Source organism: Crocodylus siamensis, chromosome 3, assembly GCF_052110815.1.
Source record: "Crocodylus siamensis isolate JL-2025a chromosome 3, ASM5211081v1, whole genome shotgun sequence".
NCBI lineage: Eukaryota > Metazoa > Chordata > Crocodylia > Crocodylidae > Crocodylus > Crocodylus siamensis.
The window spans coordinates 109,389,693-109,415,068 of record NC_143397.1 but is presented as its reverse complement, the minus strand read 5'-3'; the positions used below and the strand labels follow the sequence as shown (position 1 = coordinate 109,415,068).

Here is a 25,376-nt window from a genome sequence, read left to right as displayed (position 1 = left end):
GGTCATAGTACTGTAAGGAGGTGGTAATCTCTCTGGAACTAAGGGACAGCTGGTCAGGAAGTGCTTGCTGCCTATGTTCTCCTGTTCTCCAGTTGGTCAAGATGAGTTAAAAGTGCCCATCACCAAATAAATACAGGGAGCCATCTACTTTTATTCACCCTAGCTAGGTGTATTCTGGGGGATCTAGGAAAGCCACTAGAAGAGGAGATCCACAAAATGCTGGACATAGGCATCTTTAAACAATCTCTAAGCCCATGATCTTCCTCAGTGGTATTGGTTCCAGAGCCAGATGTAGGGGGTGGGATCTGATTCTGTGTAGTTTACAGAAAATTGAGCTCATCATGGAGTTGGATATATACCTTATGCCCCAGATGGATGAGCTCCTTGATAAGATTGGGGGAGTAAAGTATATTTGCTGAATATAGAGTACTGGCACATCCCTTTAGAGGAATAGGCCCAAACAAAATTGGCCATTGTGACTTCAAAGGGACTCTGTGTGTTCCTTATTCTTCCCTTTGGGGTGAAGACTGCCCCTGCAACCTTCGTTAGGCTGGTAGATGCTAAAAGAACTGGGTGATTTTGCAGTTGGATATATTGATGTCATTACTGTCGGCCAAAAGTGGGAGGAATATCTAATACACCTAGCAAGGATCTTACAGAAATGCCAGGTAGGAATGGCACAGGTGAAATACCTGGAACATTGGGTAGACAGGAAGGTTCTCCTCACAGGAAGGAACAAGAAATGCACTGCAATTGGGTTTCCAACCCTCCAGTGCAGCCTGCACTTTCCTAGACTCTGGCAGCTCTGAGGATGGGACACTGTGCCCAAGTTCTCCTTCAACCCCTGGGCTTCTCTCACAGGCCTGCCTTTCCCCAGAATGGCTCCTTCAAAGCAGGCTTCATCTGCCTTTAGCACATGATCTCTGGGGAGCCATCTTCCCCTTTCCAGAATGACTGCCTCCAGAGAGGGCTTCATTTACCTGCAGCACATGGTCTCCCAGGAGCTGGCTGCCCCACCTGCCTGCCTGAGTTTACCCTGGGACCTTGTTCTCTCAAGTAAGGTGATTTCATTGTTCATTACACTTGAAGCAGGATGACAAGGGAATGTTGCAGCCTGTGGTTTACATAAGGAAAAATGTTACTCAGGAAAAGGAATTAGGCAGTCCTGGGACTTACAACAAAATTCATTCCTGAAAACGAGGTCTTAAGTTGAAACATCGTAACTCTGAACTGATTTTCCCATAGGAAACTATGTTATAAATGGGGGATTCGTTCCTGAACCAATGCCCAATACCCTATTTTCACCAAAAATAACCCAGCATTTTGTACTCAATTAATTACAGTTGAGTAATATAGCTACGTTAATGTATTTACATTGTAAATACCAATCATATGGATTTAGAAGGACTTATTTTGGGTGACTTTGCTGTACTTTTTGAAGGGCTCTCGGTTGGAGTTTTTGAAGGGCTCTTGGCTGGAGTCTTCTCAGGAGTCCTGGCTGCAGGTTTTTCTGGAGTCTCGTCTGCTTCCTTAAAGAAAGTGTCCAAGGAAGTTTGGATAGATGTTCTCCAGGGAGATGAGCGATGCAGGTAACTCATTCACTGGTGTGGTGTTTGTCAGTTTCTAAACGTTGTAAGTCAAGGACTGCCTGTATGCCACAGTCAAAAATGGGCTATGCAATTGTTTGCATCTTCAGGAAACTGCAACCACATCTGTATGGCCAACATTTTACAGTGTCTAGGGGCCACCGATTTCTTCACTGAAGTGGTTACAGCATGAAGGGACAGAAAGAATTCAAAGCTGATGGCGTCTGTTGTTGCAAGTCTACGACCTGAATTGAAACCGTAAGGGGAAAGTACAGCCAGGTAGCAGATGCTGTCAAGAAAGACTGTTTAAGAAATGAACATGGCCTGGTGTGGCCGCGGAGAGACAATGCCTCTTGCGTTCATGTTGGAGGGCACCTCTGATGGCTACCTGGTTGAACTGTTGGTTGGGATGTTGTGTGGAAGGTATGTTATTCGGATGGCTTGCGGTGGGGAAGGAGTTAACGGCTGGATGACAGAGGGGCTGGGTGCACTCTGGCCCCACGACGGTGCTGAAAGAGCCTTTCCTGCAACCTCGGCCTCCTTCTAGGAGCTGGGGGAGGAGGCGCTATAAGCCGAGGAGCCGGTGAGTGCCGCAGCCGGGATCCAGCAGGGAGCGCTGCGGCTGGGCGGGCTGGAGCCGCGGGGAACTGGCCAACGGCAGAGAAGCCGGGAGCTCCGGGGAGGCTCGCTGCAGGATCCTGCCTGGCGAGGGAAGCTGCAGCCGGGCCGGGCGCGGGTTGCTCCCCCAGGCGCTGAGCCGGCTTCTCTCAGCGGTGCTCTGAGCGCGGGCTCCGCCCCGGCGGGCAGCGTTCCTTGGGTCTGTTGCCCCGGCTACACCGCGCCCGCCCCGACTGGCTGTGTCGGAAGAGTGGCAGCGTTCCCTGTCCACGCGAACCAATCCGCTCCGGGGCCCTGCGGCGGGGTGGGATGAGGAGGCGGTAAAAAGTCCGGGCGGTTGCAGGGCAACGGGAGACGCGCCGGGAGCGGCAGCTCGGCCTCTTGGGAGTGGGTGAGCGCTGCTCGCCGCCCTCTCCGGCGCTCCGGGCTCCTGCCGCTGCGCCGCCGGCCGTGATCCAGGGCCCGGCCGGCAGGGCTGAGGCGGCGGCCCCGGGGCTGTGGCACCCACCGGCTGCCGCGGCGCTGCCCTGCGGGACCCCTGCCTCCCTCACCCGCCCTTCTCGTGTACAGCGCTCAGCCAAGCAGCTCCTCGGGTCCTCCCAAAGTCCTGCTGCTGCTGTACTGACTGCTGTAGGAAGGTTAGTGCCGACACGAGATGCTTCTGCGCAGGCTCTTAAGTATCCCCTCCCCCCCACCTTTTTTCTTTTTTTGTAAGTAATATCTGACCACTCACAACTGTCCAACAAAATGAATTGCCCTTTTCCAGCTCTCCTATTCTGACTTTGTTGCTTAACTTGTAGGACACGATGTCTAAGAAGCTCTTCTTGCCTCCTTTGCCTGCATCCTCATCTTCTGCTGAGAATGGCAGAAATGCTGAATGCTCCACTGGGCAACATCCTGCTTCAAGCGCTCCTGCCAATAAGCTGAGGGAAAGACTTGTCTGTTCGGCTCCAAAGTTGTCAGTGCCAAATCCTCAGGCTCTTAGATTTGTACATAACACAAAGGCGCAAGAAAGAACAAGAAAGAGGCAGCAGCCCATAAAACTGGAACCTTTGGTATGTTTGGGAGAAAAGTGGTTTTAAATGGATCTGCAGCGTATGCCTTTGCATTTACAGGTTAATGTGTCCCACAGTTGTTTTTCTGGTCCCTCTAACAGTGCAGTGAATTGCAGAGCCAGAGTTTTGGCTACTTAGTTTAATTAAAGTCAGTGAAGCTATATATATATCTTTATACTAATAGTGGACATAGGCTGCAGGTTTTTCTAGGTGTACCAAGAAATAATGTGATGGGGCCTGGGGAAATGGCATTTCTTTTTCTTTTTTAAAGCAGTAATTCCACATGGTGTAAAAGAAAATGCTGATTACCAAAGCATTTTCAGTCCGAATTCAAATGCTCATGTGAAGAAAGCTGTTGTTTAACCTTGCACTTCATTTAAAATGAACAGTGAATTACCATGTCGAGATCACTGTCTGCTACAAAAGCACGCTCCTTGTAGAATATTAATAATTTATTTTCCACACACATGTATTGTGTATGGGACTGTAACAGGACTCATGTAATGGGTGGCAGTGAAGCCCCCTGGTGCCCACGTGACTTCTGCCCCACTCCTGCTTCTCAGGGTGCCCTTAGTTTTTTCTTCTCGCCTGCCAAGCCTTGATGGAATCATTTTATTGTAAAAGAGTCCCAAAGCAAGCTATAGCTTGTTTGGCCTGCTGGTCCCTCCCTTACCCAGCTGACCCCATCAGTGCCTTGGCCCAGTTGCCTTATGGCTGTTTGTGGCCTCTACACCTGTAGCCATGTCCATTTCTTGCAGATGTTACTTTAAATTGTTCTCTGGGTCTGTTGGTACCATCTGTTAACCAACCATTCCACCTAGCCTGCTGAGCCCCTGGCCCTGGCAGGGCTCTTTTTACCCTGGGCCCCTGGCTCTAGTCTGGCTTCTGTCCATTTTAGGCTTCAGACCCTTTCTAGGCTTTAGCCCCCTTGCCTTGAGCCTGCCCTGGCTTCAGCCTTCCTCTGGATTTAGCTTCCCTATTGTGGCCTTAGCCCTCCACACTCTGGGCTCCTGGCCCCCCGTACAGCTGCTGTGCCTCTATCCTAGCCCTGAGCCTTCTACGTTCTTGGCCCTAGGCCAGGCTGCTTCCATGGCACCAGTGTCCTGCCCTTGGGGTCCCTGACCCCAGGCCAGATAACTCCCACTGGCATTGGCACTCCCAGCCATGGCCTGCACCAGCCCACAGCTGGGGCCCCTAGCCCCAGGGACTGGGGTCAGGGACCCCAGGCTAGGGCTGCTTGACAGTGAGTACCCTACCATACACACCACCCATGGCCTTCCCCCATAGCCACCACTCAGTCCTCTGGCTCTTAATCAGAATATAAATGCAAGCCTGTTGGTTGTATAACAAAACTTCTTCCTATGCTGGGTTACTGCAAACATTAAGTCCCCCGTAGCTCTTTCCTTGCAGCTTTTGGGGACAGCTTGGGTGCCAGTCAGTCCCTTTCCTACAGCCATCTTGCTCAGAGCCTTGTCACCCTACTACCTGCAGAACCAGACTGACTGCCTGGTCTCAGGCACTGGCCTTATGTGTCTACAAAGCCCCACCCCTTCCTGTCAGCTGACTGTTCAGTCACCACAGGGCAATTGCATTTTGGCCTAATGACTAGCCTGCCTTCCTCTGCTGCAGCTCAGCTGTCTGTCCCTTAGCTGCTTAGTATGGAGCAACTAGCCCCAGGGCACCCTCTCCGCAAGTGGTAGCTTCTACCCTGTTGTTTCTGAGCTGCCTGCTTTCTGGCAGCAACCCCCTGGAATAGTCACTCCCGCAGTGGTGGCTCCTATTCCAGCTGTTACTCCCCTGCTTGCCTCTCAGTAGCTGGCCCTTGCTCAGCTGCTAGTCGCACCCAGTAGACTTAGTTTCCTGCTGCATCAAAGTAACTAGAGCCTCTCACTCTCTGTTATAGGAACTATAGAAATGATTTGTATGTAGTTTATATTTTTGCACATTGAGTAGTATGAAAAATAAAATTATAACAAGTGCATAGAACATTTTCAAGACCATTATATATGTAACTAGCCAATTGCTTGTTAAGAATGACCAGGGTGATGAGGGGTGCAGGTGGGGACAGAGGCCTGCGTCTGGCCCCACGTTCCCCTCACCTTCCACCCTCTGTCCCAGTGCACTCAGGTGCCCTGCGCCTGAGACCGGAGACTGCTCTGGGGAGACCCCTAGTGGCAGAAAGGGGGAGGCTCAGCTGCCAGTCACCAGGGCTCCACAGGTGCTGGTTGTCGGGGCAACTGGTAAAACCAGCTGACCAGGAAGGGGCAGGGCTTATCCCTTCTTAAGCCCAGGTAGGAGGCCAGTCCCTCTCCAGCAGCTGTGGGAGTAGGGACTTAGCTGGGACAGACAGAGGGGAGGACTCTGGCCGTGAGAGCATCCCCCCGTTGCTGCTGAGGTTGGGGGAGCCCTCCTTCCCCCGCACTCCCTCACTCTCTAGTAGGAAGTAGATTTTTGTTTGACTGGACAGTCTAGTTTTTATGTTGTAACCCAGGGGCTTTATGTTTACTGTTTTGACCAGAGGACTGGGCGAGCTTATTAAGGGTGGAGGAGGCCTCATAGGAGCTCCACGGTAGCGTGGGGTCTCCTGGTGCCAGAGAGGGCGCAGCTTTGTTTGGGGGTGCATTGGCCCCAGCCCCGAGAGAGAAGGGGGTGGTGAGGAGCCCTGAGAGAGAAGGGGAGGGCCAAAACATAACAAGGCCCTGGCCAAACCACATCAACTCCATCTGTGAGGCTTGGGCTGTGGTGTAGGGGAGGAAAAGGAGCCGCAGGTAGCGCCCCCCGTCACCGGGGCTTGGAAAAATGGGCAGCCTCCCGCTGATTACAACCATCTTCTAATCAAGTAAGATCAAGGCATGGCAGGTGAGTAAGCAGGCGGTTGGCCCATTACAGGAGGGCGGAGCCACTCCCAGAAAGGCTCCGATATTGATACTCCTGTCACACCCTCCCTGCCACCGTTTCAGGGCTGGGCCAAGCTGAGCCCGGTGCTCCCTCCTCTGCCACAGTTTTGGAGCCAGGCACACCCCTGCCACCATTTTGGGGCTGGGCCTACTTCCTCCCCATCTACCTGGCCCGCATCTGCCTGCCTTCCCTCCCCATGAATGACAGGGGGTGCCAACGGAGTGCTGCCACTCGGCACCCTGTGTTGGCACTGCATCCACTGCTGGCCTCGTCCCCTGCTCTGTTCACTCCATCTCCACTGCTGGGAGCAGGGCAGGGGTTGGGGGGGGCACAAGGCCCCTTCCCCTGCTCCTTCCCCTCTGTCCCCACTGTCATGGCAGCATCTGGGCCTGCTCTTCCCCCATGCTGCAGTGGGCATGGGCCTGTTCCCTGCCTCCCTCATGCCACCGCCATGGATCCAGCCCTGTTCTCCACTCCCCTCACGCTGCCACTGCCTCCTTCATAAAGCAAGGCATGCGGGGGAGGGCTGAGGCTAGTTGTGCTGGCCTTGGCTCCCCCTGCCCCCTCTGTCCCTGCTGTCATGGTGGCGCTCTGCTGTGGCACCACCACCACTTGCAGTCTGACCACTCTTGGAGCACTCTGATTGGCTGCTGAGACAGCCAATCAAAATGCGAATAAAGCGTTAGGGACAGCCAGACTAAGGCTTTTATAATATTAGAATGTCTTTATATTATAGTTTTATTTTTATCCTTTATAATTTAAGGTGACCTGGAATTTCAGATGACCTCCCAATTATTAGATTCTACTCATAGAAAATTATAAATGTGTTTTAATTTTCCATATCTAGCATCTAGTTGTTGGATGGCCTCTTAATCCCTGCCCCCACCCCCAAACCACTGCCACAGAGAAAGTAGTATCAGGGAAAGCAGCGACTGGAAAGCAGGCAGCCTGCCCCACACCCCTTGTTGTGTTTCCCACCCACTCCTCTCCCTGTTGCTGCTTGGCCCCCTGGGCCTACCTCCTTGCTACCTGTTATCCCCCTCCCCAGTGCCTTCTGCTCTGCCACGTGTCCCCCTCTGGTGCTTCCCCCCGCCCCTACTTACCTTTGCAGTTGCTCTGGTTCTGTTTCTGCTGGGTTCATGGAGCACCTGGCCATGCCAGGCAGTAGCAGTGGCTCAGGCTCTGACCTCCAGCCCTGGTCAGGGTCAGGGCTGGAGTAGCAGCAGCTGCCCCTACTGCTCTGTGTGTCCCTTCCCCCTCTCCCTGCTCTGTGCATCCCTTTTCCCCATACCCTTCCCCCACACTGTCTCTTTCCCTGCACTCCCCCACTGCCCTTTCCCCTGTGCTCCTCCCAACACTGTACACTCCTTCTCATTGCCACCCTTCCGCTTGCAGGGCACACTCCCTTTCCTGTACATTTTCCCTGTGTTCCCCCTTGCTCCTCCTTCATTTTCTTTCCCTGTGCTCTGCCTGTTCCTTTCCCCATTCCCCTTCCCCTGAGCCTTTTCCCTATGCCCCCCTTGCTCTGCGCATCCTTTCCCCCACGCTCCTCTTATCATTCTTTTTCTCATGCTCCTCCCTGCACTGTGTACCCCTTTCCCCTGTGCTCCCCTATACCATGTACACCCTACTTGCTACATGAACCACCCTGACCCAGTCCAGAGCCACAGCAGCTACTTGGGGGGCGGGGGGGGGAAATCTTGTCTTAGATTCAAGTAAATATGATAACTGCTTTTTTTATTGGTACTCACATTCAAGGTGTGTGATATATTTTTAAAAGTATATGTTAATATATTTCTAAATAGAAATCACTCTAAATTTCAGTGTGATATCCAGATAAATATTTGTTGTCGCATCTAATGAATGGATTGTGTAGAATCTGAGGGCCTGTAGATCCGTAATACAGATCTTTACCACTGGGGCTGAGAGAGATTGTTAGCAATTTCTATTACCCTCTGTTTGAAGCAACTGATAGGGAAGGATGTGGCTCACATCTTGCCAGTGGCTTACACACTTTTTGCTACATAACAGAGAAATATTCAGTCTGCATGCTTGGCTTGCTTCTGGCACTGGAGTGAAATGGTCTAATAATTTAAGATGGCCTGACTAAGAACATCTGTCACATTCTGTCATTCTGAAATTAACGGTGACTGAAGTGTATGGAACTGGGGTCTGCCATATTATAGACCTATGGACAGTTTGGTGGCTTGATGTATGCTCGTTATGCTGTTTTACCATTCTTTGAGTGTACAAAAGTAGCAGTACAATGAGAGTTCACAGCACACGGGCAATTTAGGGCTAGTGTAGGGACAACTGCATGACTGGGGCATTCTAGATGTGGGAAGGGAAGTGACTAAGCATTCCCCACTCCCCTGTTCTTGTGCTATGGAAAAGACTGTGTAATGAGATCAGCTGCACTAGTTGGCGGAGCAGCTCTGAATCTCGGAGGGGGATAGGTTTAAAAGTAAATTTTGTCCCCTTCTCCTATAGTCTGCCTTCTTTTCTGTGCCTGGAGGACAAAATGTGGATTCTTAGTTTTAATCCCAGCGTACTCAAAAATGACCTTGTGCAAAAACTCAGTTACACTTTTCATAAGGGGGAAATGATGCTTAGTCATTCTTCAAAGAGGGAGGCGTAAGGCATAGCTCAGTCAGAGCTCTGATGTACCCAAGATTATTAACAGCATTCAGAGAAAGAGCTGAGACCACATTGTTTCGTCCTGAAGTTCAATATACCTGAGGGTGAAACATAGAAGAACTCTTGCTAAACCAATCAAGGAGAAGGGGAGCTATGGAAGAATGCTGGAGCTGCAGTCTAAGAGAGAGGGAGCACTCATTCCCAGTGGGTGTAGAGCCTTCCCCTCTGCTCCCAGTCAGTTTATCTGTTGTTTTCTTCATGGCCAAAAGTGTGGTGCTGTTACTGTTGCTGCATTCTTCCTCTGTTCTAGACTCAACAATTACACCTCCTCCCACCTTTCCTTATGGGTCATGTTTTTCTGAAATGCCTCATTATTTGTCATGCTCTCTCTAGTTTGTCTGTATCTGTCTTAAAATATTTTTGTTCAAAACTGCACACAGTGTTCTAGCTGAGGTCTCAGCAGTGCTGAGTAGGGTGGAATAATTATTTCCCGTATACTACGTAGACAGGCCTGGTGATGCATTCCAGAATGAGATTTGCACATTTTTTTTTGCAACTGCATCACATTGTTGACTCATACTTAGTTTGATCCACTATAACCTGCAGCTACTTTTCTGCCATAATGTAGCCTAGCTATTGCACCCTTCGTAATTGTGTATTTGACTTTTCCTTCCTAAATGACTTCCGTTGGAGAATTAGAATTACCCGGAAGTAGTTTTGTTCTTCATTTAATTGTATAAAAAAGTATGCAATTTAAAATGTTTATTACTTCAGATAAGTCTTCATTTACCTTTCATTTTAACGTTTTCCCTTCCCTTCCCTTCCCTTGAGCCTGTGCTTAAGGTGTATCAGCATAATAAACAACCTGAATACATCTATCAGAAGAACAAAGAGCATTTATTAGCTTGTGGATTGCTACAGCCTTCAGCAGATAAAAGAAAATGGTCTGCACCTGTGGCATCTTTGACTCCTTTAGCTGAGCTTCCAGAGGATTTCAGAGAAAAGCAGGTATCAAATAATTACTGAAATAATTGACTGTTATGGACCCACCCACCGTTTCTTATTCTTGTATTGAAAACGGCAAAGTTTGGCCACAAGTAAGGAATGCCAGCTGAAGGTCTTTAATATGAACTATGGTAATTTAAAGTGACTTACTGGGCAGAGACATTTTTGAGAGACAACATATGACAGAGGGAATCGTGATTTTCTTTGAAGGGATGGAACATGAGGGGTTTCACAGGGGCAAGGGACATGTCAGCAAGAAAGACATCTCTGTATTATACCTTCCCTTGGTGCCTTCTAGTATTTATGGAGAGATCTGTAGGTCTTTAAACAGGGTAATGTTTCCTGTGGGCTGGACAGTGTCCCAAAGTGTGGCAGGTCCTTTGACTGCGTTCCACAAATTTCTTGAAATCCCAGTACTGTTTTATCTTTATAGATTTACTTGAAAATTGGAGATGGGGAAATTAAAAATTAGGTCTAAAAAATTACTAGAATTAGATCTAGAATACTAGACCTCTGTCTAATAATTAGCAGAGGTGGATCTGTGGGGGAGAGGCAGGCACAGTGGAGCAATCACACCCCACTTCCATAGTGTGGGTCAGGTGCTGTCGCCTCCCAGTTCCCTGCGATCCCAGATCCTGAGTTCCATGGGGGAGTCCAAGGTACAGCTGGAGCCTCAGGCTGTCTTGAGATGCCAAGGGAGATTAGTTGAGGAAGGTGGGACCCATTCACTTCCCCTGTTGTCCTTGGCTGACTGGGCCTAAGGGAAATCCTAGGGCTACTTCTGCCTGTTGGGTGGGGAACAATTAATGCCTAATTAGGATAGCTCATTAAGGGCTGACCCTTCAGTCCCACTAGCAATAGGGGGTGGCCTTTTGGCCCGGACCCATTAATGAATGGAACATGACATATCTGTCACCACCAGCCCACCCAGCAATTAGTCTGTGAATTGCTTAATTAGGACCCACACATGGATAATCAATTAAATGAATGATAACGGTTTATCAAATATACAAATAGCAAACAACAAGTAAGTAATATCAACACTAAACAGTACTCACACACTCTTATCAATAATACCCTTTACACTTAACTATACTATTCTACCTACATCTATCTAAGTATAATATATCTATCTATAACTATCTGTCTATTCCTTACACCATTATTATCAAGGTACAGAGTGGAATAAACTTTATTAAGAAAGGGAAGGGAGATCTTTATTAAACTCCAGCTGATGCAGCCTCTGAGATCCTGAGGGCTGTCCACCTCACAAGTCCACTCTGAGCTGGCAATGGCTTACCTTCCACTTATTAAACAGGAGTCACTTATCCTAATACAGAACAGATGGAGAGGAGGGAGGCAGAGCAGGGTGGTACTTACAACAATGGCGCAAAGGGCTGCTACAAGTGTACCTGGAGGGAGAAAGGTTCCGGGGAGCCAACCCTAATTGCCTCTGCTGTGGAGTCTGCTGAAGGGAAGCAAGAAGCTGGAGATCCTCGAGTCACTGAAGTGTTAGATGGCACACTTCCACTGAGCACCGCACACTCCTTCTCACTCTTCATCTTTGACTGGCTTAGGTGCTCAGGCCCATGCTGACACCAATCACGCCCTCACACTTTCTCACTATCTATCAATTGGACACCATCAGTTAATCTCCACCACACTCTCAGTCATGCACAAATCAAGCCCACACCAGGCAGTCCCACACACATGCCTCAAGCATTCTCAGAAAAACCCACTTGAGCACTGCTCACACATACCCTTTTATATGGAATGTGTGCAGGGCACTTTAGTTCTGCGCTCAATACTAAAATGTGCACACAACAATACTTTCAGGTGGCTGACATCATCTTAACAGGGGTAAGGTCAACTGCAATTCAGACTGTGACCTTAGAGAGTCAGGCTGGGTACCATGAGCGCTCTCTTTCTCTCTTTCAGATGTAGACCTGAATTTCTATAGCAACACTGCCCACCCAAACTGGGGGCTGCCAGAAGTAGATGTAACAGGCTTGGGAACAGTGGGCAGAACCCTGTTATTTTCCCCTCTAGTACGTTTTATCTGCCATCCCAGGTGCTTAAGCTGCTGGGACTGGGTACAGGAGGTGTGACAGTGGTGGGCGATTTCCCCCTTTCACCACCTGGTCTGGCTAGTGAGTGACACACCAGGGGACTGAGCAAGGAGCAGGCTCTGGAAGCAGGAACTCTGCCACTGTCTCCAGCCATGCCTAGCACCCTGAGCTGCCACTCATAGAAGCCCCTGGCTGCAGCAGGACAGAAGTGGCTTTGGGGCTGCCCCCCACCTGGATTAGCTGGAGACAGTCATGGCAGCAGAGAGATCTGTGCTGAGAAGGGGAGGGGAGCAGAAAGGAGGGCAGCAGGGGGGAGGGGAGGGAAGGGGGTACCCAGAGGCAGGATTGGGAGTCTTACTTGTATTGGGGACTCAAAATAGTTTTGAGAGCTGCTGCTGTGGTGAGGCCTGTCCCCTGCAGGGCGTAGGGGAGGGGTGAAATCAGAGACAATCACAGCAGGGTGTGGGGCCTGGGGCAAAGCAGCCTGTGCGGAGCCCCCCCCTCCCTGTCCCACGGCACACTTACACTGGGGAGTGAAAGCGCTGGCACACCGGACGTGGCATGAGGGGCAGCCAGAACTTCTGGCTAAGTGGCAGGGCAGGTTAAATTTCAAACATGGCAGCCATGGGATCTCCACCTGGCTCTGTGGGGCCCCCCAAAGCATGGGGCCCAGGGCAGGTCTCCCGATTTGTGCCCTTCTAGGGACAGCCCTGGGTGCAATGCAACCATCCTTGCAATGCCAGTGGTAACTCCTGCATTCCACTTTTTGAATTCCTAGATCTGCCCATGGCTATCAGGTGAGGAACTGTTAGTTCTGTATAGGCTGCGAACTCTGTTTAGGCTTTAACAATAGGAGAGACTATTTCACTTGTTCTGTTCAGGGCTGTGACTTTACAAGCATCTCTGCTGTGAGTGATGTCATACAATACTCTGTGTCTTCTTTAATGGACCCTTTTCTTTTCCTGCTCGTCTAAATAATTTGCCTGGGCTTTGTTTTTGTATTCAAGTATTAATTTACCTCAAATTCATTTGAATTTGAAAAATTACAGGAAAGGATCATATTTTTAATGTTCACCAAAATAATTGGCTATATTTTCTGTATTTTTTCAAGCTGATTTCATATTTTGCTTTTATTTTAAGGTACAGTTGCAAACTACCAGTAGAGTGCTAATGCCTACTCCTCCCAAACAGCCTCGGACTACTCTAAAACCAACTGCCTGTAAATCCTCCTCCCCTTCACCTTCTTATGCTTATGAGGATATAGAAGATGTAATTAAAGCCAACATCACCGATCCTCTGGAAATTATTAAAATCATATGCGAAAACAAAAATCTTGGATTCCTTTACATGACTCCTGCAGTGCCTAGGTCCTCAGTTGAATATGATGCATTTAACTTGAAGTGAGTTACATTTTTTCAAGCCATTTATTTGGTTTATGTATCCAAACGTATTGTTCAAGATTATAATGAGTATGAAGCAGTGTTTAATGTGTACTCTACATCTACTTTTTATATTTCCTAATTGCTTTGTAATTATTACCTAAAAGAACATTAGTCTTGACGTGTGTTTTAGTGCTTAATTTTCCTCTTTATATTTTAAAGTTCAAACTTTTAGAAACAATATTGTGAAAGTGTTGCTTGTTTTAAAAGATCACTTTATCATTTTAAAATATAATTATAATAGAATACAAAGAGAAAACTAGGATTATGTTCCTTAAACAATATCAGCATAATATAGTAAGATATTGCTTAAACAGGTGTTCTCCTGTTGCAGGAGAGTTGTGATCCACAGGCCTATAAAGTGCATATTTTAATGACTATCCTGTCCATAGGTAATGGTTTACATATTGTGTTGGATTCTTGGATGGTGTAAATTGGTGTAGCTCCATTGATTTCAAGGGTTCTTTGCTTTGTGTGCCCCCAGATCTGTGCGGGGTGGGGTGGCTGGGGCCAGGGCTGCACCGGGCTGTGCTCCGAGTGGGCGGCAGGTGCTACAGTGAATTTTTGGGTGGCTGCATCCACCCTATAGCCCCTGCTACACTGCCCACCCCACCTTGATCTAGGGGCACACCTTCCCCCATGCCCTCCTGCCACTCATCCAGCTGGAGCAGGATGGGCACAGGGCAGAGCTACTGTGCTACCTCTAGACGAGTGGCGCATAGTGGCAGGAGCTCCCCCCCCCGTGCCCCCTGGACAAGCTGTGGCTTTGAGGGCATGGGTTGGGGGGTTATTCCCAGACTGGGGTGGGTCTGGATGGCAGAGTGGGGCCTATGGCAGGGGGGCTGCAGCCTCCAGAAAATTTGGCATAGACCCCACTGCCTGCCCTGAGTGCAGTCCGGTGCAGCCCTGGCCCTGTCCACCCCACCCCAATCCAGGGACACCCCCGCCCATGCCCTCCCAAACTAGTGCCAGGAGCAGTGGTGGGAACCAGTGGTTGAGCCGCCAGATGAGCAGTGCACAGTGGCAGGAACCACCATCCCCCTCCCCCACCTGCCCGGCTCTGGCTGGGCAGTCCCAGACCCTCCCTCACTGCAGAAGGCATTGATCTGCCCCCCCATGCCCCTTCCCTTCCCCCTCACCTTCCACCACTTACCAGCTGCCTGCAGTATCGTTCTAAAGTAAAGGCGAAACCTACATCGAAACGAGGTGTGAATTTATAAACATCGTAAGTGACGTTTGTCACAACTCGAAAAGTCGTAAGTCAAGGACTGCCTGTATATGACATAACCACATCTCCCACATCTAAGTGGTTCATTACTTGATCATAGAAGGAGATGAGGTTGGTCAGATGCAACCTGCCCACAATGAGGCCATGTTGGCTATTCTTCAACATCACGCCTTCTGTCAGTCTCTCACAAATGGACAAGATAGTTTTTTTCCAAACTTTTACGTGGTATTGAGGTTAAACTGACTGGACTGGCCTATAGTTTTCCAGATCCTCCCTCCTCCCTTTCTTAAAGATTGGCACCACACTGGCCCTTTTCCAGTCTTCTGGGATCTCTCCCAAGCACCATGGGTCTTTAAATACTCTGGTCCTTTCCAGTGGTCCTGCAATGACTCCAGCCAGTTCCCTCAGAACTTTCCAGTGTAGTTCATCCAGTCCTGCTGACCTGAAGCCATTCAGTCACTCTAAGTGGTCCCTCACTGGTTTGACACTGACCATTGATTGGCAATCACCCCCCTCCCCCTGCCTTGCATCCATCCAGTATCTGGCTATGTGGGCAAACACCATTTGCATGCAGTATCACTGATGCAAGATATTCATTAAAGAGTTCAGCTTTCTCCTGACTGTCTGTTATCAGCTGTCCCATCCCATTCTGCAGGGGCCCCACATTTCCCTTGGTCTTCTTCCTGCTCCCTATATACCTAAAGAAGGACTTCTTACTGTCTTCGATTTTGGTTGCCAACCTCATCTTGGTCTCCACCCTTGCCTTCCTTATCTTCTCCCTACAAATATGGGCTGTACTTGTATATTTCTTCTTGGCAACTACCTCTTATTTCCACTGTCCATAAGCCTCTTTTTCTTTTTTAAGCACTCCTTGGCTTCTCTAGTAAGCAGCAGAGGGCACATCTGTAAGCAGCTAATATGTCCATGTAACAAAATTCTGATGAACCTTATCAAAATATAAGCCTGGAACAATTGAAAACCATTTATCTCTTTGGATACCATCTTCAGTGTTGGGTTGGGTCAGATCCCATAAACAAACTCATCATTGGATAGGAAATTAATATATGGCATTGACAATGTGCAGGCTTTCCATGAAGAAGCATAAGGGGAAGCATATATGGTCTTCTGTTGAATTCCAAAGGAATGTTACATTTCTAGTAGCTAAATAGTCATTGAGACTTGGGAGAAAAAAAAAAGAGAATTCCAGCCACTGACAATGGCCTTTGCTAACTAGCCAAATCTTTAAACCACAACTCCTGCACAAATGAGATTGTCGAAGGAAAGTAAACCTCTTGTTTCTGGCAGATCAGATACAAGGATTGTAGGCCAGATCTTTTGCAACTATTCTTCCAGGACACAATTCTTCAGGATATTGGATGTACTGTCTTACCCAGCAGAGTACTTTACTATTCATTTTAAGCACGTGTATAACCCCATTTCAATTAAAAGAACTATTTCATTAATCAAAGTTAAGCATATGCTTTAGTTCTTCGTTGGGTTGGACCAGAGAACACAATACCTTTATTAAGTCAATCCCCAGGGCTCAGAGAAGCCACTGCAGCTACCCAGGAGTTCTAGGTCAATGAATCCACAGAATTCAGAGCATTCTCTTCCCTACTGAGAGAAACTGCAGTAGAGTCCTAAGTGATAAAGAATATGAATTAGGAGCATGACTTAGGTTTAGGGTATGGATTCTCTTTTTTCTGCTCTCTATCTTTTCAGTATGGATTGCATTCAGTGCTAACAAAAAGTGGTACTATGTATAAAGAATGTTTACAGAACCCTATCCCCTCCTCCCACCCTTCCCATTTTTCCCACATTTGGAGTATTGGGTATCAAAGGATCCAGAAATGCTCTGAATAGTTATTTTAGGGAGGCTGTTGTAACCTAGGCTGCAGCCATCCCTTTGTCTTCTGAAAATTTGCAGTGATGTAATGAAGTTGGGAACTTGTACATAAAAGTGGAAACTGAAAAGAACAGTATTTGCCTAGCAGGTTTGTCTGGAAATTCTATAAGATAGGTGGGAATTCATTTGTATCTTGTTAAAGTCAGTTTCATGTTTATTTTTAGAATTGTCAGTTACGACTGCATCAACAAGAACGATTATTACACCATTAGCCAGAAAGCAGTTATCCACACATGCAATGGAGAAGTTGAATTCTTGCCACTAGATCGCTGGGAACAAGAATATTTATATCACAAAACATTTACCAAGATTCCTATATTTGCTATCTTTTGCAAACTGAAGTCATTTACTGAGTGGAGGAAAAATGTCTGCTCCAAGAAAATCCGTGGGTGCCGTAAAGCTCTGCAAGAGAACTTGTTCATTCTTAATGCAGTACGTATTTGCTAATGATGAAGGAAGCAGAAACTAATGTAATTGTTTTAAAGGAACAGTTGAATTCTCCTGAAATGTACACATTGGAGTTCTCATTTCTAGCTGTTAGGAATACTATACTGTAGTGTCAGATATGCAAGTAGATTAACATTTCATTGTTTTCTGGAAATTATCCATCTAAACTTCTTCTGATATTAGTTTTTAGCTTTTATTTGGAAATTTGTTCTTGTTCTTTGGCAGTCCTTGCGACCGGCTGTGCTTAATGTCCAGGAAATGTGCTACCGAATCAGTGACATGGGACTTTGTCGTATTGAGAAAGGTTACACGTACACTCTAGAGGAATTTAGAAATGTTCAGGTCAAACAGTTGGATGAGGTAAATAACTTTCATTTGTTACAAATTAGAAGTTTCTTACATGATCTTGTAGACATTAGGTTACGTGGTTCCTAAAATGTATGATAATTTTCAGGTGGCGAGCCGTCTTTCAGAATTCAGAGAGCTAGCAAAGGAAGTTGTCAGAAGTGCATGTCGAACTGCCCTGCTTGAATTTGGATTCACTCCTGATGATTATTCTTATAGAAGACAGAGTGCAGGTACAAATGGAAAAAACTGTTAGGAAATGGCTTCTGGATGTGTAGATTTTTTTGGTTCTATATTTTGCCCAGGAGGTCAGGCCATTGAACTCTTCTTTGGTGAGTTTAGTATATTTCTGTCAACCTGATAGGAAGCTTGTTATGTGCTGATACACAGTATAGATTTTATTGCTGAAAAGATGCATTTTATTAACATTCTCTTCTTCCATGTCAATTTAGAATTCTTTCTATTATAAATATTAACTAACCATTCCCAAATCACTTCAAGTCTTAGAACTAGCATTCAAACTTGATTGTCTAGTTCAGAGCTTCATAAAGAGATGAAGCCAACCTTTTCCACAAGTGGAGAAACATGGACTTATTTTAATCTTCAGAGACTGCAAGCTCCATTAATAAAGGCTTTTTTTGAAAAAGCTTGACACCTTAACCTTTTTGATATTTGATTTTGGGTCCATCTATCCATTCTAAAAAAGCAGTAGATTGATTGATTACTCTTAGCACATACTGATCAAGGGCCAAGCTTACCATATAGTTAAGTGATTTTTAAGGCCTTGGAGTGAGAAAAGCACTGTAGCATGTGCTTAACTTTAAATGTGTGAGAAGGTCACCTGAAATTAATGGATCTTTTTACATTCTTCAGCACTTTATTGGGTAGTATTAGGAAGGGTCAGACTATACTGTACCTGCAATATGTTCTGGCATAAGCATTCCCAAACATGCCTTGGCCATCTGCTCCTGCTTTCACACTCCAAACCTAGAAACACACTGAGGAAGCCTCTCTGGGGTCCTCCTTAGGGGCTGCTTTCAAACACACCAAGGGCTGTTATCTCAAGATTGACTGAACAGGATGTCCTTTCAGGGCATGTCCCCACAAGTGGGAATGTGCGTTTCTCCAGGGACAAGTAGTAGCAGCACACCTTGTGCCGCCTGGCACATTACCCCAGGTGGGGTAGGGGAAGCTGGGGCCAGCAACTTTGTTGGCTTCAGCAGCCTTACCTGGGATCCTGGGGGTCTCTGGGAGCTGTAGCTGCAGTGATTCTGCAGCAGGGATCCTGGTCAGTAGCCAGAGCATGACATTGGCTGACCGGGCTCTGGTTTGGGGTGGCACACACTGTCACCACATGTGCTGTCCTGCTTTTTTTAGGCTGGGATCTCTCAGGGTCAAAAAACACACCCACGGTGCAAAGTAGCAGCATGGGAAATGCCTGCATGTGTAGTATATGGTGCTGCAGATGGGCCTGTGGCACCACATACTGCATGTCTGCATTCATCTGGATGTGTCCTTAGTGTCTTCACTGGTTTATTTCTGGGTTTGGAGTATGGAAGCAGGAGAGAGTGGGCAGGGTGTGCTTGGGAGTGTCCTTGCTAAGGCACGCTTCTACTGTAGAATGAACATATGCAAAAAGAACCTGAACAATTGTTGGAGGCTGTTAATATTTTAAATGTGGCCTCTGCTGTATTCAAGCAAAATGAATATATACCAAAGAAGGTGCACTCATGAATGTATTCCTATTTTTATTTTAAAACCAAATATGTGTATTTATATATTTAAAGCATAATCTATTTCAAAAAGACTTGCACAGTCTTCTGGGCCCTCTGTATAGTTTATTTTGTTTGATTTAGTTTTGTCTTTAGATTTTTTTTTCTTATAAAAAACCCACTAGGCCTTTGTTTCTGGGTTAGATCAGATAGAACCACTTGAGCAATGCTTTTACAGAGTTCTAGAATTTCCAGTTACACACCTGTTGTTACAGTGTTCATAGTATTTTCATTAACATAGGTTTGTATATTTCCCAATGCAGACCAGATTTCTGTGGCAACTGGATTAGCAACTTCAACTATGCTTATTCTTCCTCATTTTGAAAGAGAATTATATGGCGAATCAACTGATAAAATGACCTACACAGAACAAGCCAGCAAAAGGTCTCATTGTAGAAGGCTAACCTGGTTAGTAGCTGCTGTTCTCGTGCTCTCTTTTTAAATAATTTCATAACAGTTTAAGTGCAGTGTTCCTTACAGTCACTATATTGGTATGTAGTGGGCTCACCAGAAGGAAATAAAATTTTCATGCCAGATCAGGGCATCTATGAATTAGTCTATTCCTTAGCAAAGGCTAAATATCTCATGTTTCAGTTCATATTGGTGCTTACCAAAGAATATATGAGATAAAATAATGAGTCAGTAGAAATAAACAACACCCTTCTAATGTCCCTGGCTAGTTTTGCAGTACAAATAAGGGAAAATTCTGTCTTGATCTCTGTGAGTGATCGGTTAAGAACCAAAAACACAAGGTTAAGAATATTATTACCTTTGTCTTTAGTTATAGAACAATAAAGATAGCTTTCTTGTGCATCATTACTTTTTATTATGTTATTCTATGAAGCATTCAGAGACTGTATTCTCTGTTCTGCAACATTATTAGCTGGGATGTCTGTTTTAAGTAGCCTGGAATTAGCTGGGATGTCTGTTTTAAGTAGCCTGGAATAAGAAAACTGTATATCCTTAAGGTAGTATGTATGCACATAATTACATTGTAGGTGGTTTAAGGTTTTTTCAAGCAATGTTTCCAGGTAGACTTGCATTATTGTTCCATGTCTTCCCTGCAGAGGACTATGGGTGAGATTCTTTGTTATGTCTGCAGTCCTCTAATGTGGCTATGGTGGTTATAAACTATCTTTGTGTTCCTCTGATCTTGGGCTCCCCAAATGGATTGTGGGGCCCCAGTGCCAATTATTTCTAAGGACTACTTAAGATACAGAAGCTTTGCAGAGCCATAGCACCACCTTAAATCTCCAGTCTGCAGCTCTGCTCTTTAGATTCCCCACTTACTCCTAGGGGTATGTTAATGCTGGAATTTGTCAGGGTGTCTTGAGGAGGCAGCTCTGTGCCTTTCTTGCCCCATGCCTGCACAGGGGAAACCTGCCTCTGGTAGGGTGCCTTTGTGGTGTACAGGGAGCAGATTGAAGGTGGGGGTTTCACCCCATTACTATCTGCCATGAATTCTGAGACCTCAGATTTCAACAGATGGTAAGGAAATAGTCTAACCTTCAAAAGTCTGAATCTAGTTGTCCTGCACTAGAGTCCCTCCATTGACTCCCCACCCTACCCGTACAGCTCTCTGTGATTCCTTTCCTCTCTTCAACATGTGCTCCACAAATCATGATTTTTCACTACTCCATTTATGTTGTCTTCTCTGGCATGGGTCTTTTATCACTGTCTGATATCTTCTGGGGACTTCTCTCTAGCTCAGAGCATCATAATTTTTCTGATCTGCTCCTAGGCATTGCAGCTATACATTTTTTCCTTACGGAAAGCTTTTGGAAATGCCACAACTTAGTGCATAGTATGCGCCAGTGGCTCTGAAGCTTCCCGAAGTCATGGAACTCTTCCATGCCACTTTTGTTGCAGAACCCCTCCCCTTATTTTAAAGACTGATCTGGAGCCAGGCAACCTGGCCAAACAGTGGTGGCACACCATCTCCCAGTCCGCTCCACCATTATCCCCAAACATTTTGCAGAACCCCTTATACCTATCACAGAACCCCAAGGCTCCACAGAACACCATTTGAAAACCACTGGTATATGTTTTTTGGGAAGCATGGGTGAAATCCTGACTCTCTTAAATAACCAGTGGGAATTTTGCCATTGGCTTTAATAGAGCCAAGATTTTGTATCTTGCATTTATACCTGTCTTCAAAGCATCTGTCCCACTCTTGGTGCTGTACTTGTACTATAAATGAGAGTAACAGATGGTATAATTTTTTATTTAACATATTTGAGTCAAGAGTTCAAGTTGTGTTTCGTAACTGGCTAGTGGATATGAGAACACAACGTGAATATTGTTATGCCTGCAAGGTCTCTTGTAGTAAAACAACATTGACTTTTATAGGTTTGCAAGACTCAAAAATATCTAGACTTATCTATCAGAATATAAACATTTTCAGGGCCACAGGGCATCAATGTTCTTCTTTTGGTCTTGAGTGACTGTTCAGATGCTAACCTTTGAAACTGAGTATGAAATAGAAAAAGCGGTGGAAGGAAGAGTTTGGGCAAATCCTGGAAGCTTTTAGTGCAGTAGTGTATCATGAGGACTGTCAGCGGTGGGGATTTGTTATAGATTTATTGCAGCCCTGTATACCTTGAAGATTAGGCTGCCTGGAATATCTGAACAACTTTGATATGTTCATTGCAGAGCAACTAGGGCCAGATCCAGAAAAGGACTTAAGGACATACAGTCTTCTTGTTCCAGTTGAACCAAAATGTAGACCTTCAAAGCCCATGCTCAGGTGCCACCTAATCCTGGTGACCACAAATGCTGGCACACAGCCAAGGTTTTTCTAACAGTTTTAGGCTTCACTAGTCATCTAGTTGTCTGCTTTGTTGTCTGCTTCTGGGCATGCCTAGACCCACTTTTGCCCAGACAGTGCTGTGCAACTAAGGACCTAGCTCCCAATTTAGCTCAGTTATGATCCACAAATTTGATATTTCTTTGCCTATGCTGTTTGCAAGGCTCTATCTAGTAGCATTTATAGAACATCTCTAATTCATTGGACTCTGCACCAAACAGGGCTGGAGGAGGAGGAAGAGCACTCACGCTCTTCTGTTGTAGTCAATGACATACTTATCTAAGATGTGGGAGGCCAAAGCATAAGTTTTCCATTCGTTTGAGAGGATTTTTACCTCCATCTTCATCTTCTCTTGCTTGTGAATGGTCAATCCCCAGGATGTTTTGGGACAGGGATTTTCAATCTTTCTTTCTGAAACTATTCTACTTTTCATGTGAATGAGCATAAGACCCTAGCCTGGTGGTTAGAGCATTCACCTGGGAAGAGGAGGCAGCTGGGCTCTTCTTCATACTCCAATGAACACTGGAAATAAATTAATGGCTAACTACCTCCTTGCGGCCCAGAAGGAGGTGCCAGATTCATAGATGAAGATGGATAAAGTTAACAGGATTTCCTACAGCCTAGCGTAAGTGCCCCCTACTTGGTCTACTGTATACCTGTCTCAGATGTATGACTCTTCACATGCATTGTACAGGGAACCAGCCTAATATGGATTCCAACAGGCAACAGAGTGCCTAAATATTAGTTTCAGCAATGCTTAGTGTTGCAAGGCAGAAGTCCTTTTGCAGAGCAGTCTCTGCTAGAATGCAGTGCTTTGACAAATTCATAACAGTTCACTCTAACACAGTGGTTCTTACCTTTTTTAGACTCAATATCCCCATTGTTAGACTCAGAGCACCAATAGGAAAATGCTAGCTCTTTGTTTTCACTTCCTTTTTTTAATTATGGAAAAATAATTCAACAAATCTTCTGTTGCAAAGAACTTAGACTACAATAGGTCAAAATGTTTATTTTTAACACTACGCGGTACCTATGAACATGCCCGATGCCTGCTCCAATGCATTCTAATTAGACTCTGTTAGTGGAGTCTGTTGGAGTGTTGTAATTAGAATGCTCCAGGAGCCTTGGCGTCATGTATGTTCAGCATCCCCATGTTTCAAAATGATGGCAGGGGCACTTTAACTGTCATTAACTTTAAAGCAGCAGAGTGAGGAGGCACTGGAGACATGGGGGAGACTTAAGCCTGGTTGTGGGGAGGGGGTGCGTTTTTGGAGGCTTAAGTCCTTCGTGGTGGGGCAGCCCCTCCATGCCTCCCTGCCTGGCTGCCCGCTGGGCAAGAAGTGGGGATGGAAGAGCCAGGCAACAAGAATTTCAGGCACCAGGTCAAGTTTTCAGATACCTCATCAACCCATTATTTCCCATGGGTGGTTTTTTGGACACCAGGTCAACCCATTCATTTCAATGGAGGTTCTTCTGCCAACAGGTCAATCCCATTCATTCCTATGGATGATTTTTCAGACACCTTGTCAACCCATTAATTCCTATGGCTGATTTTTCGCACACCAGTTTAAAGCACCCCCACTGCCATTTTGGAGCACAGGACGCTGAATACACAAGATGCTGTGAGTGTTTTAATTTGAGTGGCTCCTGAGAGCTGCGCTGATTAAAATGCCCCTACCTCATCCTCCTCTGAAGCCATGTATAAAATCGCCTGTGGATTCCTATTTGAAATCTCTGGGTTTATCTTGTGAATTATGTTTGCACACCTAACACTGCTAACATTGTGACTAAGTAAAGACATTTGGGGAGGCTTGGGGGGCGTTGCATTTAGAAAGCAGATTTTTAAACCTAGTGCTCTGAGAATTGGCACAAGACTCAGTTGATGAGTAACAGGAAGACTTGTTTTAATAACTTCCAATAAGATACAATTAAATAACAGAAAAAGACATTTTCCCAATATAAAATGAGCTATTTAGTCCTTAGTATTATCTTAGCTGCAAACAGGTCTTTACCCAATGCAGGCAGGAAGTAGTTCTTGTACCACCTCAAAGCGTGGGTCTGTCACTTGTTGGCTTGGTGGCAGTATGGCTTGGTCTGGACTGCACACACCTTGCTGGCAAATTTGCTTAGTTTTTATACTGTTTAATTATATAGCTTCAAAGCATTTTTCCTTGATGATTGGCTGATTAGAGTCCAAACGAACATGGAGGAAAAGGTCATAACACAACTGTTAATTGCCTGGCTCCTGTTCTGGATTTGGCTTGGTGTGAAGACTGTTTTTTCTGCAGCCCCTGCAATTATAGGTCAGTTTAAAGGTGGTGGGTCTGAGTGGTCCAACAGAATCCTTAGAGGTGTCACCAAACCTGTTCTGGGGTATTCGTACATGAATCAGGCAAATTTGCAGTAGCTTGTATGGGTGATGGTCTGTTTCCCAAACTCCAGACATTTGTAACACCCTATACATTAAATGTTTGTTGGGAGAAATGTAAGCAGGGTGTGTTTGTCATGTACAGGGCATCTTTCCTGCACCTTTTACAGGTTTCTCTTGAGATTAATGTTTATTTTGTTGTTTTCTTTATCTGCTAGGTCAACTGAAATGCGTAGGTAGCTTCTTTGCCTTCACTGGCTCAGCCTTTTCTTGCTTTCTTAGGTGCACACACATGTGATGAGTGGGTCAGGTCTCTACCAACAATTTTAACCACTTCTATTATTTTATGGCATGGTATTGGGTACAGCAAGCACTCCAGTGTATCTATGCCTAATGGGTTGCAAGTGGAGTTTGATTTTCTTGTGGCAGTCTTGTTACCACAATCCAGTCTTACCCCAGCCATTGTTTTGTACACTGTCCAGGCTTTCATGGTTTTCATATGCAGCAGGGGGAGGTTAAATCTGTTCAAAATGGGTGCCTGATATTAGGTAAGCTGGCATGGGGAGGCTAGCAGGAGGGTTGGGAAGCAAGTAGGTCAGGGGGGGATCAGAGGTCCACTGGAAGATAGCGGGGCAGGTGTGACCCATGGGTTGCGGGGGCAGGAAGCAGGTGGGACCCACAGGAGCAATTAGGGAATGGGGGGACAGATGCAATCTGTGGGGTGTTGCTGGGGTCTGTGAAAGTCTGGCAGGATCAGACAGACTCATAGGATCTTTTTGGGGGAGAGGCTTTGGAGGACTGGGTACTGTTTTTAGCTCCCTTCTCCCCTACCCAATGAACCTACACCCCTATCCCTCCTGCTCCTCTCCCTACCAGGGCTAACTTGTTTGACTCTGACAGTGGTGACACCCAGAGTGGATTGTAGGATAGGGGTTGTGGGGTCTGGCTGATTTGTGGGGGGCATGGGCTGGGGGCCAAAAAATAGCCTGGTTCACGGTGGGGGAGGGTGAAAAGTGCAGCCCCAGGGCTGGCGTTGGCACTTGGTTTCCAGCCCCAGGGCTGTGCTGGGAAAGTGTACAGAAGTTCTATCCATGTACTGGTTTGACCTAAATCAAGTAAGTTTGATACTGCAGAGATCCAGATTTATCTGACATCAGGTTCCACAATTTTTAGACCAATTTGTATGCATGGAACTTC

General features: G+C 46.4%; 1 protein-coding gene across 1 annotated transcript in view; it reads left to right on the top strand.

Annotated features, from left to right (window-relative positions):
• The first annotated feature begins 1,648 nt into the window (after positions 1–1,648).
• Positions 1,649–25,376, top strand: part of DNAH6 (dynein axonemal heavy chain 6) — a 254,044-nt gene continuing 230,316 nt past the window's right edge. Inside the window, exons 1-8 of the mRNA XM_090038956.1 lie at positions 1,649–2,842; positions 3,005–3,259; positions 9,626–9,802; positions 13,009–13,268; positions 16,606–16,873; positions 17,114–17,248; positions 17,343–17,466; positions 19,269–19,413. Of these exons, the coding sequence (XP_089895082.1) occupies positions 3,011–3,259; positions 9,626–9,802; positions 13,009–13,268; positions 16,606–16,873; positions 17,114–17,248; positions 17,343–17,466; positions 19,269–19,413 (1,358 nt within the window). The 5' untranslated portion in view covers positions 1,649–2,842; positions 3,005–3,010. The remainder of the gene's footprint in view (positions 2,843–3,004; positions 3,260–9,625; positions 9,803–13,008; positions 13,269–16,605; positions 16,874–17,113; positions 17,249–17,342; positions 17,467–19,268; positions 19,414–25,376) is intronic.